This window comes from Cheilinus undulatus, linkage group 6, assembly GCF_018320785.1.
Source record: "Cheilinus undulatus linkage group 6, ASM1832078v1, whole genome shotgun sequence".
Classification (NCBI taxonomy): domain Eukaryota; kingdom Metazoa; phylum Chordata; class Actinopteri; order Labriformes; family Labridae; genus Cheilinus; species Cheilinus undulatus.
In genome coordinates, this window is record NC_054870.1 from 40,898,725 (window position 1) to 40,914,720 (window position 15,996).

The following is a 15,996-nucleotide window of genomic DNA, read 5'->3' on the forward strand; positions in this document are numbered from 1 at the left end:
TGCAGTAATGATGAATGATTGATAGAAAAAGAAGGATTAGCTGATGCTAGTAGTAGTGAAAGAGGAGCTGAGGATGCTGACAAGACACCCCCTGAGAACCGGTAAAAAGATAAACTTCAAATCTTGTTTATATGCCTTTACAAAAATTACAAAATGTGGTAAAAGTCCTAAATGAAGATACTTCATGCGTAAGGGAAGTCAGACGCCATAACTGGCGTTGCTATAGCAGCCGTCGCCTAGCAGCGCCTTAAACAACCAGTTATCTAGGGAAGCTAACGGGCTAGCTAGCTAACAACCTCTGTCAGAGAGTTTGGAGCTTTAAAACCCGTCTAAAAGTCAGATGTTGCTTTAGGAAACATGAACCGAGAACTGAACGAAGAGGAGTTACAGGATTTGTACGCATGGATAGACAAAATTCCTCTGTCTCGGCCGAAAAGACACATCACTCGAGACTTCAGCGACGGAGGTTTGTTATTTTTGTTTTTGCTGTCGCCCCCAGATGTTTGAATTAGCAAAATAAACGGCAGGCGTGAAATTACTCATATCAAGTATACTCTCGTCCTCTCTGACTGTTCACAGCTGAAGTGTTTATTTATTTATTTACTCGTGAGCTGACTGCTCCTCTCCACTGAACTCTTTCTAGTGATGGCTGCAGAGGTTGTCAAACATTTCATCCCCAAGATAGTTGACCTGCACAACTATGTTCCTGCAAACTCCACACAGCAGAAGATCAGCAACTGGAACCTTCTAAACAGGCAGGACACTTTATTTATTTATTTGTTTGTTTAGTAGAACTACATGCTTACTTTTATTGGAAACTGTTTAAAGAACACATAACTTGAATAGCTAGTGATGGAAACTTCCAATCAGGATAGATAAACTTACTCTTCCTTTAATGAATTCTTGGTTGTAGCATTTATTAAGTCAAACATTTGTGGTAGATGATTGGTTGACTATATTGTTCACATATTGATTAGTTTCCTTCTATTTGGGACACACATGTGATTACATAACTCCTTCATCATCAAAGAACTCTGTGACTGTTAAATGGTCATCAGAGTAACTCTGTGACTGTTGAATGGACATCAGAGTAACTCTGTGGCTGTTGAGTGGTCATCAGAGTAACTCTGTGGCTGTTGAGTGGACATCAGAGTAACTCTGTGGCTGTTGAGTGGACATCAGAGTAACTCTGTGGCTGTTGAGTGGTCATCAGAGTAACTCTGTGGCTGTTGAGTGGTCATCAGAGTAACTCTGTGGCTGTTGAGTGGACATCAGAGTAACTCTATAATTAGAGTGACTGGGGGAGCTATTGCCCTTGTTTACCTGAAGAACCTCATACTAATAAAGCTGCTTGTCAGGACTGACATATTGTTATTCCCTTTCAGATGCACTGATTCAAATTAACAATCTGATTTGGATAGCATGTCCACTTTACTTTTAAGTGATCTCCTATGAGCAGTTACTCAACAAAAAAGTTTATAACTTAAAGATTACTTTTTTGTTACATTAACACTCAATTCCTGGAGAAGAACAGGCTGTGACGGGCCTCTGCATCTAGTCATGAGAACCAGTCCAGCACCCACCCACTCATCGTCTCCCTGGACAAACATGTGGCTCACAGCCAGCTACAGCTTTATAGGTCCTCACTGTAAACATGTTGAGCTCTTATAGTCTTTATCATCTCAAGTTTAATCTCTGCTGTTCTATTGTGTCTGGTTCTGTCAATTGGAAACATGTGTGTTTATTTTTAATTAATTTATTTCTTCTGTGGACAGGAAGGTGTTTTCCAAGCTGAACTTTGTTGTGCAAGAGGAGACAGTGAGGAGGATTGTACTGAACACTGCTGGAGTGATAGAGCCTGTACTGAACGCCCTCAGGGACAAGATAGAGAGGAAACTGGAGCACACCACAGACAATATACTGATCTGTAATGTATGTCTGTGCCTATAGACAGTCTGTCTGCCTTAATGCTTCTTTAAGAGACTCAAGTTAGATCATTTTCTGTGATACAAATCAAAAAGTTACCTTAATTTTTTTTTTAAAGAACCACATTTTTCCTTTAAATGTAGGATTTGCAGTACTATGACCACAAGAACCAGGACAAACTCCAAACAGGTAGATATTTTATTTCTTTTTTCTTACATGTATTATGATGCCATTCATTATCAATTTGAGCACATTTCACACAGAAGACAACTCAGTGTGCTTCATAGTAAAACAGAGATGAGTACACTGATCAAATGGGCTCAAAAACAAATGCTCAGCATTCGGAGCTAACTGCACCCTACAACACACACCCCAGGCTCACCATATTACTGTAGGCACAAAGGTGCTATTTTCATTGTAACACTACTGTTGCATTCTGGAGACCATATATACCAAGTGACTGCTCTTTAGTACAGCGTACATAGTGTTAATTAACAGTACATCCTCAGTGATGACCTGGAATCTGAACTCACTTACCCGCCTCCCATGCAAACAACAGCCCACACATAATTTCCATGCCTCATTACTGTATGTTGATAGGAATTCCGTCTCTTTTTAGTGATCTGTATCATTTTGCTCGGCTAAGCAGATAGAGCCGACTCTTTTGGCTCCCATTCAGCTCTTCATTTGGTATTATTTTTGCTTCTTTGATCAACCAAATTTAGCCATGTTTTGGCATTTGATTGATATTTGTGCTGGTGTTTTACTCCAGTTGTGCTTAATCTTTTAAATATATAAAAATCTCATGCGATTATTTTCTGAAATATTATTTTCTCAGAGAAGGCCGTGTGGTACAGATGAAACATGCTTACTGACACCCCAGGTATAAAACATGCATATTACACCATCATGCAAAAATCTTTATTGCATTGTGTATGTGTGGAGAGAGGGCCAACCCTATTCCGTCAATCATATAACACATACAGAGAAAAGCAACCCAGCTCTCAAACTGGATCAGGATCCTATTGTTCACATAAAAGATTTGTCTCTTTGAACCAACTCGTTCATGAACTGCACATCCCTATTACTGTAGCCCGGTATCCCTCTTTGCTGTGCTGTGAAGCTGCAGGGGATGAGAATGATTGGGGGAAAATTTCCCACAAGCTAAGAGGCTAGCAGTGCCTTTTCAATGTTATTTTCCCTCTTGTTGCCATAAATATGTTTTAAAATTACATAGTGATTTAGTGTCTAGCAAATAAGTCTTGCTGGGCATTAGTTAGTTTGAAGAGACAACTCAATTCCAGACAACATGTTTCATGGGAGAACTGATGTGTCATTGGAGGACAAACCGGTTATATGAGCTGGCTAGTTGCCATTTGAGAGACTGTTTCCTTTTTTCCATTTCTGTTGTTGTTTTAAATATATATAAAGACAAAATTGTACCAAATAAAGAGCCACTTGAATGTAGCCAGTTTCCATGCCTGTACTCCAAGATGTACGCCACTACTGACCCAATAGCACAAGAAAAGTCGACTCCAATAAGCTTAAAATCATAAAAATAAGCCTCAAAGGTTTTGGGATTCTGTTTTGTGGAGTGATGAAACAAAACTGGAACTTTTTGGCACGATGGCTCAGCGGTATGTCTGGAGGAAGAATGAAGCATACACTGAAAAGAACACTGTGCCCACAGTTAAGCATGGTGGTGGGTTGGTGATGATCTGGGGCTACTTTGCATCCTCTGGCACTGAAAACCTGCAGCCTGTGGAGGGCAAGATGGATTCATTGAAGTATCAGGAAATCCAAGGAGCAAATGTCTTGCCATCTGTGAGGAAACTGAAGCCTGGGCATCATTGGACCTTCCAACAGGACAATAATTTTAAGCATACCTCAAATTCTACCAAGGCTTGGTAGCAGAAGAAGTCCTGGAAGATTCTACACTGGCAATCACAGTCACCTGACTTGAACCCCATAGAACATCTCTAGTGGGATTTGAAGAAGGTGGGGTTGCAGCATGCAGACGCGAGAATATTACCAATCTGGAGGATATTGCACATGAGGAATGAGCTAAGATTTCTCAATAACGCTGAGTTCCTGGTGATGCATCTCATCTGCAGGACGTCATAGAAGCAAAAGGGTGTTCTATTAAGTACTAAAGATACTTTCCATGAAGGGGTTAAATAATTTTGAGACAGGAGAAATCATTATAAGTTGTATTTTTTAGCTGAATTTGAGGAAACCACTTGAAGCATTCATTGTGTTGAGCTATTTCAATTGCTTTTTTAATTTGTTTTTTTGCAAACAGCTGAAAGTCTATAAATTTTCACAACAAACCTGATTTGAAATGGGGGTTGAATAATTTTGATTATAACTTAAGATACAGCAGATCACGCCAGTTGATGAGGTGCTCTTTAATGTGTGACAGCTTGCATCTGTACAACCAATTCAATACAGATGAAGGCATCCCAGACCACCTCAGTATGCAGTCTGAGCTATCAAATATCAAATAGTTTTCAGTAAGCTCTGAAATGTGTCCAAAGAATAAAGGATAACCACTTGGTAACTGAATTCCCTTAACAAATACATATAAATCTCTGTTTATGCACTCTTTAACTGGGGTGAACGACCATACAGCTAATGTCAAACACCCATGGAAAAAAACAGTGTCAGGGGAGTGATTTGAAAAGAACAAAGAGGTTTACCAGATCTCAGGTCAGCAATAGTTCATTTCCTAGAAGAGCCCCATAATGACTAAATGAACCTTTAAAGGTTTTACAATTTATAACAATTCTTCAGAATTTTCTTACAGTGACAAGTTCCAGTGATTGCGTCAGTCAAATAGGGAAATGAGCTGAAATAAAAAATAGAAGTGCTGAATTAACAGGAATGAGATGACTGTGTTTTGACTTAACGCCTTGTGAAGATTTAAACTGATGTCAGTATCATCTGTGGAGTGTATTAGCTGACACAGACGGTCTGTAACCCTGACTGAAGCCGCACAGTTGGAAACTTGTGGGCTTTTTTAGCTCTAGGAGGTAATTTTAGACATTTTTTGCCAATGCTTCAGAAAAAAAAATGGTTTATTGCCAAGTAGGTTAACACAAACAACGTATACTGTATGTCATGGTGGTAGTGGGTTAAAGGAAGTAGAAGGCTATTAAGCAGTGGTACTTATGCTGACAACGGGTTATTAAAAGATAAAGATATGAAAAATTGTATCTAAACAAAAGTTGCAACTAAGAAGCTGTGTAGGAATGTACAAGATGATCCGACAGCCAACAAACACAAAATCAGCATATTAAAGACAAACACAGCTGTTTTTATGCCAGAGAGGATTTTGAAATGACTGCTGTGATAGTAATTGTGCTTCTTATATTAATGTTTTTCCAAGATCTTATCTACTTCCTGCCTTATCTCCCTTGCCCTGATATTGTCTGAGCTTTTGTGCTGAGGGTTGTCAGTAAATGCTAATCCGTTTCAGAGATAGCAGAGGCCACACAGAGACACAAACATACCTACATCAACCACATCACACACGTCTGATTTGAGAATAACAGGACCTTTTGGGAGTGTCGTTCTTCCGTTTCCCACACCTCATCTGTCCCTGAAACCACCCTGTGTAGCTGACCTCAGACCTGCGCCCCCTCCCTCTACTCTTTCCTCTTCTATCTCCACCCAATACACAACAGGTCCTCATATCAGCTCCCCACATCACCAGATGGCCTTTATCGCCAACCTGAGCTCAGCACTGCTGGACTTAAAAGCCTCCTCATTTTTCTTTCTCCTTCTTCTTATCTTAGCTCCTTTTCTCTCCACCTATCTGCCTCCTTTCCTCTTCCTTTTACCCTACTTTTGTCATCAGGTTTGTTGGATTAATCCCTACATGTTTCACGTTTTTAACTCTTATCTGTTTTGTTGTCTGCAGAAATCCACCAGAATGAAGCCAAACTTCTGGCCCAGCTGGCAGGAGATGACACGAAAAAAGAAGAAAAGAACAAACTAAAGGCTGGGTATGAGCAAAATGAAGCTTTAAATGAAGATTTGATGAGTTAACTGCAGCTTTTGTGAAGATAACATGTGCCTGTTTTCCTTCATTGTGCAGTAAACCACAGCAAACAGCACAGTTTTACCCCAACATGGACCCTGCTTTACGACTGATCCTGCAGGAAAAGGAGAAAGATGTCATGGCTTTGAAGGAAACCGTGGAGGTAAAAACACTCACACTAACACACACACACACACAGAGGTGAATCCGGGAAACACTGAGCTGACTGGTTGGACATCTGCACACAAAATCGTTTTCCGTTTTGATGTCCTGCTTGGAAAGAGTTTTGTCACAAACATATACACACTACCATTAATATTGTTTCAAATGTGTGTGTGAGGGAGTCAAAGTGTGAGATGTTTGGATGTGTGTGTGATGCATGCGTCATGAGCTGTGTCAGCTGTGGTCAGTGAGTCAGTATCACCTCACAGGATGTTACTTTATTTCTTTCTCTGCCACATCTGCACTTGGAGAAAAGGTAGAGCAAAGACACAAATGTCTTTCCGCAGCTCAGGAAGTTTTTGCTTCAGTGAGATAATTCACAGCTCTAGAAATAAACTTCCTCTGGTTTCATCACATCCTTTTTGCATCCTGGTGTGCAGATCCTGCAGATGAAAGTCAGTCGCTTGGAGCACCTGGTTCACCTGAAGGACATGAGGATAGAAGATCTGCTACGGCATCTGGAGACGTACAAAGGAAAAGGCAACGCACACTGATACAAACATGTGCAATGGCAATGTGTGACATAAATAAACATGCAGGACTAAACTCCAATGAACACTTTGAAACATTATCCTGAGGCAAAGATTGAGGTTATGGAGTTTTAAATTTTTCATTCTAAAAGTTGAAAAGCACACCTGGATTACAATTGCGTTTTTAATTGCCATTAATCATAAGATTTTGACAGTTAATCAAGTTTAATCCAATTTTTTAATGGAATCAGATGTTTACAATTAAATTACTTGCATTTCAAATCATATTTTTAGGTTCATATTAACAGTGTGAATCAATTCTTACTAGGGTCTTAATTTGGGAATCAAAAATGAATGCAAAGAGATGTATTTTATGAAGCTGACTTAAGATTTATCAATCAAATAAGTGCTGCACTGCTACACCATTGTGGTCTGAAACAATGACTAAAGGCCGACTCAGACTACACAAGTTCAGCCAGATTTTTGCCCAACTGCAATGTTGCAGCAAATCTTCGAACCTCAGGGTTGATTATGCGCGTCAGGAACATGTAATGTGGCATAAACAATGCATCCAAGATGCCCCATGACCACGATTCAACAAGGCTAGCATGTCAGAATTTTTCTCATATCGTCGTCTAGTCTGACACCTCACTTGACGTCAACGACGTGAATCCTGACGTCTACCAATAGGAGAGCATTTGCTCCATATCTTTGTATCATCATTTACCAGAGGGGCATTACACATATCCCCATTGTTTCTCCCTTCAGGGATTTTTGTATACATACAGTGATTTACTTGACATTATCACATTCATACATCATGTTATTTTATTTATTTATTTATTTATTTTGGGGCTTTTTATGCCTTTATTCATAGAGGAGGACAGTGGATAGAATCAGAAATAGGGATGAGAGAGCGGGGGAGAGACATGTGGGAATGGAGCCATGGGGCTTCAACCCAGGCTGCCCATGTACATGGGGCAAAACATAACTACTAGACCATCTGCACCCATTAAAGTTCTATATTATTTTTTTAAGATTTATTTTTGGGCTTTTTCTGCCTTTATTCCATAGGAGGACAGTGGATAGAGTCGGAAACGGGAGAGAGGGTGGGGAGAGACATGCGGTACAGGGCCACAGGCCGGATTCGAACCCGCATACATGGGCAGCGCCTTAGACCGCTAGGCTATCTGTGCGCCCCCCCTTAAGTTCTATTTTAAGGAGAGACCATCCATAGTGTCCTCCTCTTGATTCATCAGGACTAGAGCATAATTTGCATGCTGTCGGCCAAGACAGGACAAGATTTTAGTTGCATAGTCTATTATGGTACTGTATTGAAAGACCAAAAAATTGTGTAGTCTGAGCCGGCCTTTGGAGGTTGGAACAGTTTCTTATTTTTGGATACACATTAGGAAATGGGAGTGCATGTACAAAATGACTTACTGACATCCAATGATCCTCTGTTGATACAAAAACATTGACACTTTTCAGAAGTTCTAGTTCAGCATGAACCAGTTAAAGTCAACAATTACCTAAGTTGAGAAATTTTCTCAAGAAACTGTTAACTGTTAAATTTAGTTATTTATGCTGTCTAAAACCCAAAACACAAAAGCGCTGCATCGGATCTCGTCATATGACACGCCTCAGTTACTGCTCCAACACATCATTAGTCAAATTCCTCATCAGCCAATGCTGGGCCAGGCGCTTGATAACAAAAGCGAGTGCTTGGGGTTGCCTCCCGTCTCACCAGGCAGTGAAATAACGATGAGAGCAATGGTATATAAATTCAATTCAAACCTTTATTTATTCTCGAAAGGACATTGAGGTTTCCCTTATTTCCAATGCCATTGAGATTAAAAGCACTGTAAAACTACAGCACAATAAAACAAAGTATATAATAACAGTTATTGAGAACAACAACACATTGTCAGTGACAAAGTCAGATAAATTGAAATCAAGTAAATCAGTTGCAAAGTGAAACACAGTGGCTAGAAATCAAAGTCCTAAACTCTGACAGAGAGGGAAGAACGACAGTCTTTAGAGTTTGTTGGAGGAAGTTCCATGAGCTCGGGGCATCAAAGGGAAAAGCTGTTTTACCAAGATTAGTACAAGGTCAGGGGACTTCAAGAAGTAAAGAATCAGCATGGCAAGTCATGTGGCCACAAAGATTCCACTCCAGCAAGGTTGAGATATAAGGGGTTAGTTTTCCAATGAGGGCCTTAAATATATATAAAAAACTATTTGTTGAGCTTCTCTTCTAGGGAAGGACAACCAACCTTCTCATATAGGACACAATGATGCACCCATCACTAGTTGTAACTCTAAGAGCAGAGTGATACACACTGTCTATGTCACGAGCAACCAAGGCCTCCCACTTATTCTACACTTCAAATGCAAGATGGCACTAAATTTCTTCTTCCGTGCTCTCAAACAGAACTGTGGTGTACAAAACAGCTGCTTTCTTCAGGAAAATACTCCACCAGCCTCGGCAGGCTGTCCTGGAAATGGAGCAGCGAAAAGAGTGGTTTGAAGTGCAGCAGTGCGTCGTGTCAAGGTGGGTCTAGCTGCCACCAGTGTGGGTTTGTTCATTGAAAATAAAGAGGCCGATGGTTTGCGCACAGGTCAGACAGTGCTGGTGTGTTTTGGACTTTAAGCTAAGGGTTCTCAACTTCCTGTTTGTTGAAAATCTGTTTTATTTTGAAAGAAAATAGGAAACCTCTGGTAGCTCTGAAGTAAAAAGAATAGCTTAACAATAGGAAAAAGAACTTTCCACAGATTGAAAAGTAAATGGAAAACTGTGGAAAGGAAGGGATGGAACCGGAAATTGCAAGGCATCTATTACTTTGGACTTGTTCACTGAGCTGTTTGGGAGTTTTTTTGAAGTGAAATGAGACATTAAAAGATGTGTGCTCATTTTGGATTACTGTGAAAGCAGGAAGATGCTTTGATGAGTAGTATCCAGCTGCTACAGTTGCTTAATTATGGTGTGCCTAGGATGACAAAATACCATATGATTACTGCTATTACAAAAATGTTAATGCTAATGTTAATTTCAGGCCTCAGTATGATTGTGATTACTGTGTAAACACTTACAGCCCTGGTTTTGATATAGAAAAGTGTCATTTAAAAGGGTTCATTTATTCATTCATGTTTTTATATCCGTAGATATGGCAGATATTGATTGTCCTTGTGTGTTTAGCTTTAGGAAACATTTCATCGAGTGGTTGATAGCCCTGTTTGTGTAAATTTACTTCTGGTTACTTCTTTGTGAGGAATGTGTAGAATCCATTTGAATAGAGTGTTTATCTTCAGTCTTCTTGGACCGTCTGTGCCTTAACAGAGCCTCTAACCTCACACTGCCAAATGCTCAATAAACCTACAAAAACACTTAAATTATCTAAACTTTCTTTTGCACACAGAGATAACAGAGTAAAAACATTCAGAATGGAAATTAACCAACTTCTGCAAAGAAAATGACATGCATCAAGATGTTTCAAAACCCTAATTTCCTTCCAGTTGTAAAGTTTCACCATCGTTTTTTGTATAAAACTCTTGTTCTTGTTAAAGTTCCAGTTAAAGATTATTCAAGGATAAAATGAAACACCTCATTTCCCCTCATGATGCAGTATCTTCAGCATTAATGTATGACAGAGCTGACAGATGACTAAATATGGTAAAGACATAGTCGATTCAAAAAACGCGGATCATTACTCATGCTCTGTGTTTTAAAATAGAGAAGTGTTTTATATAGAAATGTAGTTTACAGCACTTTCCGAATCAGATCATGGCAGGATGCGGTGGTTTGGTATTCTTTACTTATTGGTGTATTAGATTGGACATAACAGGGTGTGTTGGTTGGTATTTGTGTACCCCTGCTGTGTTGTCTTTGTGCAGAGAAGATGATTTTCTTCAGCTGCCTGCTGCTACAACACACCTTTGATGATCTGATTCCCTTCCTATCACCTAATCAATAATCATCAAGTTTTCAGCCATATCAAATGAATGTGGCCAAAGTCTACACTGAAGACTTGGAAGGCAGATATGATTTGTGTACCTCATTACAACTTAACCGGGTAATCTGTGACTAAAGAGGCCTGTAATACATGTAAGGGTGAAGGCAGATACAGCAGTTTAGTACCAAGTCCGCTGTTCTCTTCCACCTTTTATTTTGTGTTAGTTAACTCTTATTGCGAAGAAAAGTGGTGGAATAAATGGTGGATTACTTCCTCTGTGTGGGGACTAAGTCCCTACTTCACTTGAAAGAGCTGAAGTATTTCGGGGTCTTGTTCATGAGTGAGGTTAAAATGAAGTGATACAGACAGAAGGATTGGTTCTACATTTGCATCATTACAGGCATTGTGCCTGACTGTTCTGGTGAAGAGCCTAAGCTGAAAAGCAAAGCTTTAGATTTTAGATTTCCACCCCTACATATGTTCATGAATTCTGAGTTATGACTGAAAGTATGACATCACTGATACAAGCAGTTCAAATTAGTTCCTCCTTGGAAGAGCCGTTGCTCTTTTACATTAAAAGCAGTGCCTGGAAGACCACCCAGTGGAGGTCTTTCAGGCACTGCCAAGTGGGAGAAGACCCCAGGGTAAACCCAGAATTTACCAGAGGGATTTTATGTATCCCTTCTTGCCTGGGAACGTCTCAGAATCCTCCAGGAGGAGCTCAGTAGTGTTGCTGGAGCGAGAGACATCTGGGTCAACTTTTTAGCTTAAAACCATTGTGACCCTGACTCAATGGACCACTGTGACCCTGACTCAATGGATGGATGGTAAAGAAAAGTAACTTCCCCCTCTTTTAATGTGTAGTGCATCACTTCAGCTATTGCTGATGCCTCTAGCTACATGAGTTTGAACTGACAGTCTTTTAAAACATTGCAGAGCAGCCCATTGAAAACAATTTTAAGTCTCAACTTGTCTTGACACAAATCTTTAGTCTGAACTGGGCTCAAAGGCCAGCTCAGACTACACAATTTTTTGGTCTTTCACAACGGCATCAAGTCAGACTATACAACGACACTTTTCCAGTCTTGGCTGACAGCCTGGGCACACTATAAGTGTGATCCTGACCACTCATCATATGCTGTCATCACCACTGTCTCTGCAACTGCGTGGCCGTTCACAGGTCAAGATTGCAGAAGATTGTCAATCATCATAGCTACAACAGAAGTGCTCTTGATACTAGCGGTATTTTGCTCCAAGAAAAAGAAAACCACAAACAAGAAGCAACAATGGGCTCATCCCAATGTATCAAGAGGAGGACTATATGGACTGGTTATCCTTCAGATAGAACTTAATGTATTCATGTAATAACATGTCAAGAAAACTAGCCCAGGTAGCCTTGCTAATACATACAGCTTTGCTATATAAACACTTAAATCCCTGGCAGGAGAAAAAGTGGGGACTGACTGCGCTGAATTGTTGGAAGTCTGGATCCAAGCTGTTGACGTCAGCTCGGGGTGTCAAGCTAGACAACAATGCAAGAAAAATTCAGACATATTTGGTCTTATCTAACTATGGTCACGGGTATTTTGGACATGTTGTTGGATATGTCACACTACAAGAATGTTTGTTTTTCCTGACATTTGCATTTGGACAAAAATATTTTGTGTACATTCCTGAATTCGTCTCCATGTGGATGGGGCCTAAGCTGTGTCACTGCTCGGTTGTACCACAGAAACATAGGGTCAATCTTAACTGGTAGAGCTTTACGTCCAAACTAACCCAACTATTACCCCAGATATTATGTTTTCACTCAATTATCCAATCAGTGAAAAGCATTTTTTAACCCAGTGTTTGTTCCAGCGCTCCATGTCGTGTTGAATTGTCTTTAACAGGCTAACAACTAAAAAAAACATATGCTAACTGCCATTGATCCTAAAACAGTGCAGATAATGCTTTTTGCCTGGGTGATTATTAAAGCCTTCAGCCTAAACTTAAGGCCAGTATAAAGTAACAACCCTGACAATGAGTGGTGAAGTCGCTAATAACATGAGATAATTTAACAGTTCAGCGGTAATGTTCTCCTCTCATGGAAAACAACAGTTATTGATCATGGGGGACACATTGCTGACACCAAATTGCCAGTGATATCTTTTGCTCTTCCAAGTTATAATGTTGGTAGAACGTAAACTCTGTCGTTAGAACTTACGTTCAAGCTAGGCTACGTTTGAACTTACACACAGCTGGTGCAACCCATAGCAGGAGGCTAAACTATACAAATTTATAGTTATTATAGCTCTCAGTCTACAGAAAATCAAAATGGATGACTTATAAAAAAAAAATCCCCCAAAATAGTATTTTTAGTAATATTTTGTATTTTAAGGAAATAGTTTTGAACATTTTTGAACCAGGCTGTTTATTTCTGCTTTGGAAAATGAGTTTTGTAATATGGGTTCTAACAGACAGTTCTCAATTTTGGCAGCCAGCCTCAAGTGGACACTTGAGGAACTGCAGTTTTTCTCGCTTCTGCATTGGCTTTTTTTGTACGAACTGAGGATGCTACTTGGTATTCACTTTGTTTTGAAACCAGCCTCCAGTGACCACAAAGGGGAAGGCAGTTTTCTGTTTCTCATACCACACTGGCCTCATTCCTCAGGCCTGGAAATTACTGCATAGTTCCATCAAAGATAAACACCTCCAACACTAATGTTGGCAGTTACTTTTTCTTTTGACACGTGCAACAAAGAACTATGTGGAGAGCCTGAAAGACACATCTGGCTGATAAGTGCTGATAAATCCCTCCTGAAACAAAGATGTGTTGAGAACTATTTAAGCTAATTCTCTTTGTATGAGTGTGTGTTTTTGCACCAACACACAGAGGATAGGAATGTGAAAGAAAACTGCAGAACAGAGCGACTATTGATGATGGCGCTGCCTGCCGCTGATGAATCATATTCAGTATCTCGCTGCTGTTTGGGAATAGATTTTTTCACTCAGAGAGGAGGAACCACACCCTCAAACCTCTGGGGAGGGATAGATCCAGGGAGGAGTGAAGGCTGGAGGGATCTGATGATGGAAGACAAAAGGAAGGAAAGAGAAGCGCTGGTTCGTCCAGGATGAAGCTCACCCTGATCCTGACCTTCCTTCCTGAAGGTGAAAGGATTGAACTCGCTGGATGTGCACCCCAAATAAGACCACCCATCAAAATGAGCACCAGAAAAAAAAATCATGGTCAAGAAAACATAACTAGGATAAGGGAAGTTTATTTGCAGTCATAAACATGCTTTGAGATCATATTCCTCTCAAATCCTGACATCAGAAAGAAAAGAAAAACAATCTGGGTCAGACCAAAACTAAACCTCCCTCTAAAAGACCCGGCTTTTGCTGTGAAAGGATGCCAGAGATCCCTGCGAGGACTCAGAGGTCAGAAGAGGAAGTTATCCCTCATCTGGTCATTCGGGCTACAGTCACACACTCACATGTAATTCTTTCTGGAAATCCTCCGAGAGCAGCTGACCAGCCCTGCTGAGGGCAGGACTCGTGGTTTAGACTCAAGTCTCTTAGGAGGAGCGTTGCACAAACCCAGCAGACAAACAAATCACTCTTTTTTCAATGTTTACAACTCATTATCTGGGTTAGAACAACAGGGCCTGTATGATAGATTGTGTTTGTATTTTCAGAAACTGTTGGCTGAATCATCCTCATGTTGCCTCCACCACCAAGACCTCCAAATAAGTGACGAGTCTACACGTGCAAGATGTATGATTCATCATTTTGTGGACCAGAAAACTTGGTGGAGCCACATTTATTATGAGTATGCGGTGAACTCTACACATTGAAACCCAGGAGTGACTTTTCAGTGTTTTTAAAGATGAGAAAAACATCTACTAAATAAATATGAAAGAGAGAATCAAAACATCTGCAGTGTTTATAAATGTCTCCAAAAAATCTGGACACATATCATGTCTCACTCAAGAGAAAGTGAGAGTTAACCCTTTTTAATGTTCAAAACTAGGAAATAACACCAAAAACTGTTGTTTTGGTGTGTCTGAAAGAGGGCACGTAGTGTCAGTTTTATTATTCAGGGATTAGAATAGGTTTTAATGCCTCTGAACCCATGGTAGCAAAGGTCAAAGGCCTCATGTTTTCAGCTATTCGTCTGTCTTGATTGTTTCTTTTCAATATCTCAAGAATGCTTTGAGGAATTTCCTTCAAAATTGGCACAAGTTTCCACCTTGACTCAGGATGACCTGATTGAATTTTCAACTGTTGCATGTTTAAAGCCAAGATCAGTGGGACTCATGTTGATCCCTTGCTTGTGAATGTGATTCATAAATATTTCTCTTCAGGATTTTCTTTAAACTCTGCTCAGATATCCACTCTGACTTAAGAGTTAACTGATTACATTTGGTGATCACAGGCCAAAGTAGAAGTGTAACTGCCTAGATGTCCACTCTGACTCAAGGATGGAGGACTGATCAGAATTCAGAGGTGTCGGGTCAAGGCCACTTTAACCTCAAAACTTGTAAGCACAATATTTCAAGAATGCATTGAGTGATTTTTGTCAAATTAAGTACAAGCCTACACTTTAACTTGAGGGTGAACTGTCCAGATTTTGGAGAAAAAAAGGTTGTTATTTTATGCAGCAGTTTGACCAATCAATACCAACTGATGCATAATAATAATAACAATAATGATAATAATAATAATAATAACAATAGTTAAGAATCTGGACTTGCCAATCAGATTTCAGGGGGCCTGGTCAGCCCTTGACCAGGGGTGGATCCCATCCTGACCACTGGATCCCCCCTGGGTGAGGATGAGAGCAACACTCCATGCAGGAGAGGAGATGCTGATTGCTTTTCTCCACATTAAGACAAAGCAGCAACATTTTTGCTGTCGGGGGGGGGGTCATGAGACACTGAAGGGGGTTGCCGGATGGGAACACACACCACCACCTACCCCAAAAAAGAGAATTTTAAATTGATTTAATATAGTATACTTTTAAGTGGTACATTTTATCCATTAATGTAAAAATATCCTAAAAAGTAGTTTACTTTCCTTAAAAGTAGTTGTTACGAATTGAGATTTGCTCTGAAATGTAAGTACAAAAGCTCCCTAAAATGTAAATATGTACATGTTGCTTTTAGGAACATCATGCTCTTTAAACTAAACACCCCAAGGATTGGTAGGCATCCCCAGTTTGTGGTGTTGTCGTTTTTGGAGTAACTGGCTGAAAAGTTTGGGAACCCCTAAATCAGGCCGTTCCATATATATTACATATATTATTATTTTAGTTGTTAACATGCTGTGGCCTCAGTTTAGTTATCGGAAAAAAGCATGTCTTGGTTAATTCTTTGTGTTAAATGTTATTCACAAAAGTAAA

The 15,996-nt window shown here is 40.0% G+C and overlaps 1 protein-coding gene across 1 annotated transcript; it reads left to right on the forward strand.

Moving 5' to 3' along the window:
* Positions 1-286: 286 nt before the first annotated feature.
* On the forward strand, positions 287-6,762 carry spef1 (sperm flagellar 1). The gene is made up of 7 exons (XM_041790234.1): positions 287-466; positions 644-755; positions 1,776-1,932; positions 2,070-2,115; positions 5,849-5,933; positions 6,026-6,131; positions 6,571-6,762. The coding sequence occupies exons 1-7, from the start codon at positions 358-360 to the stop codon at positions 6,682-6,684; spliced, it is 729 nt and encodes a 242-aa protein (XP_041646168.1). The 5' UTR covers positions 287-357; the 3' UTR covers positions 6,685-6,762.
* The last annotated feature ends 9,234 nt before the right edge of the window (positions 6,763-15,996 follow it).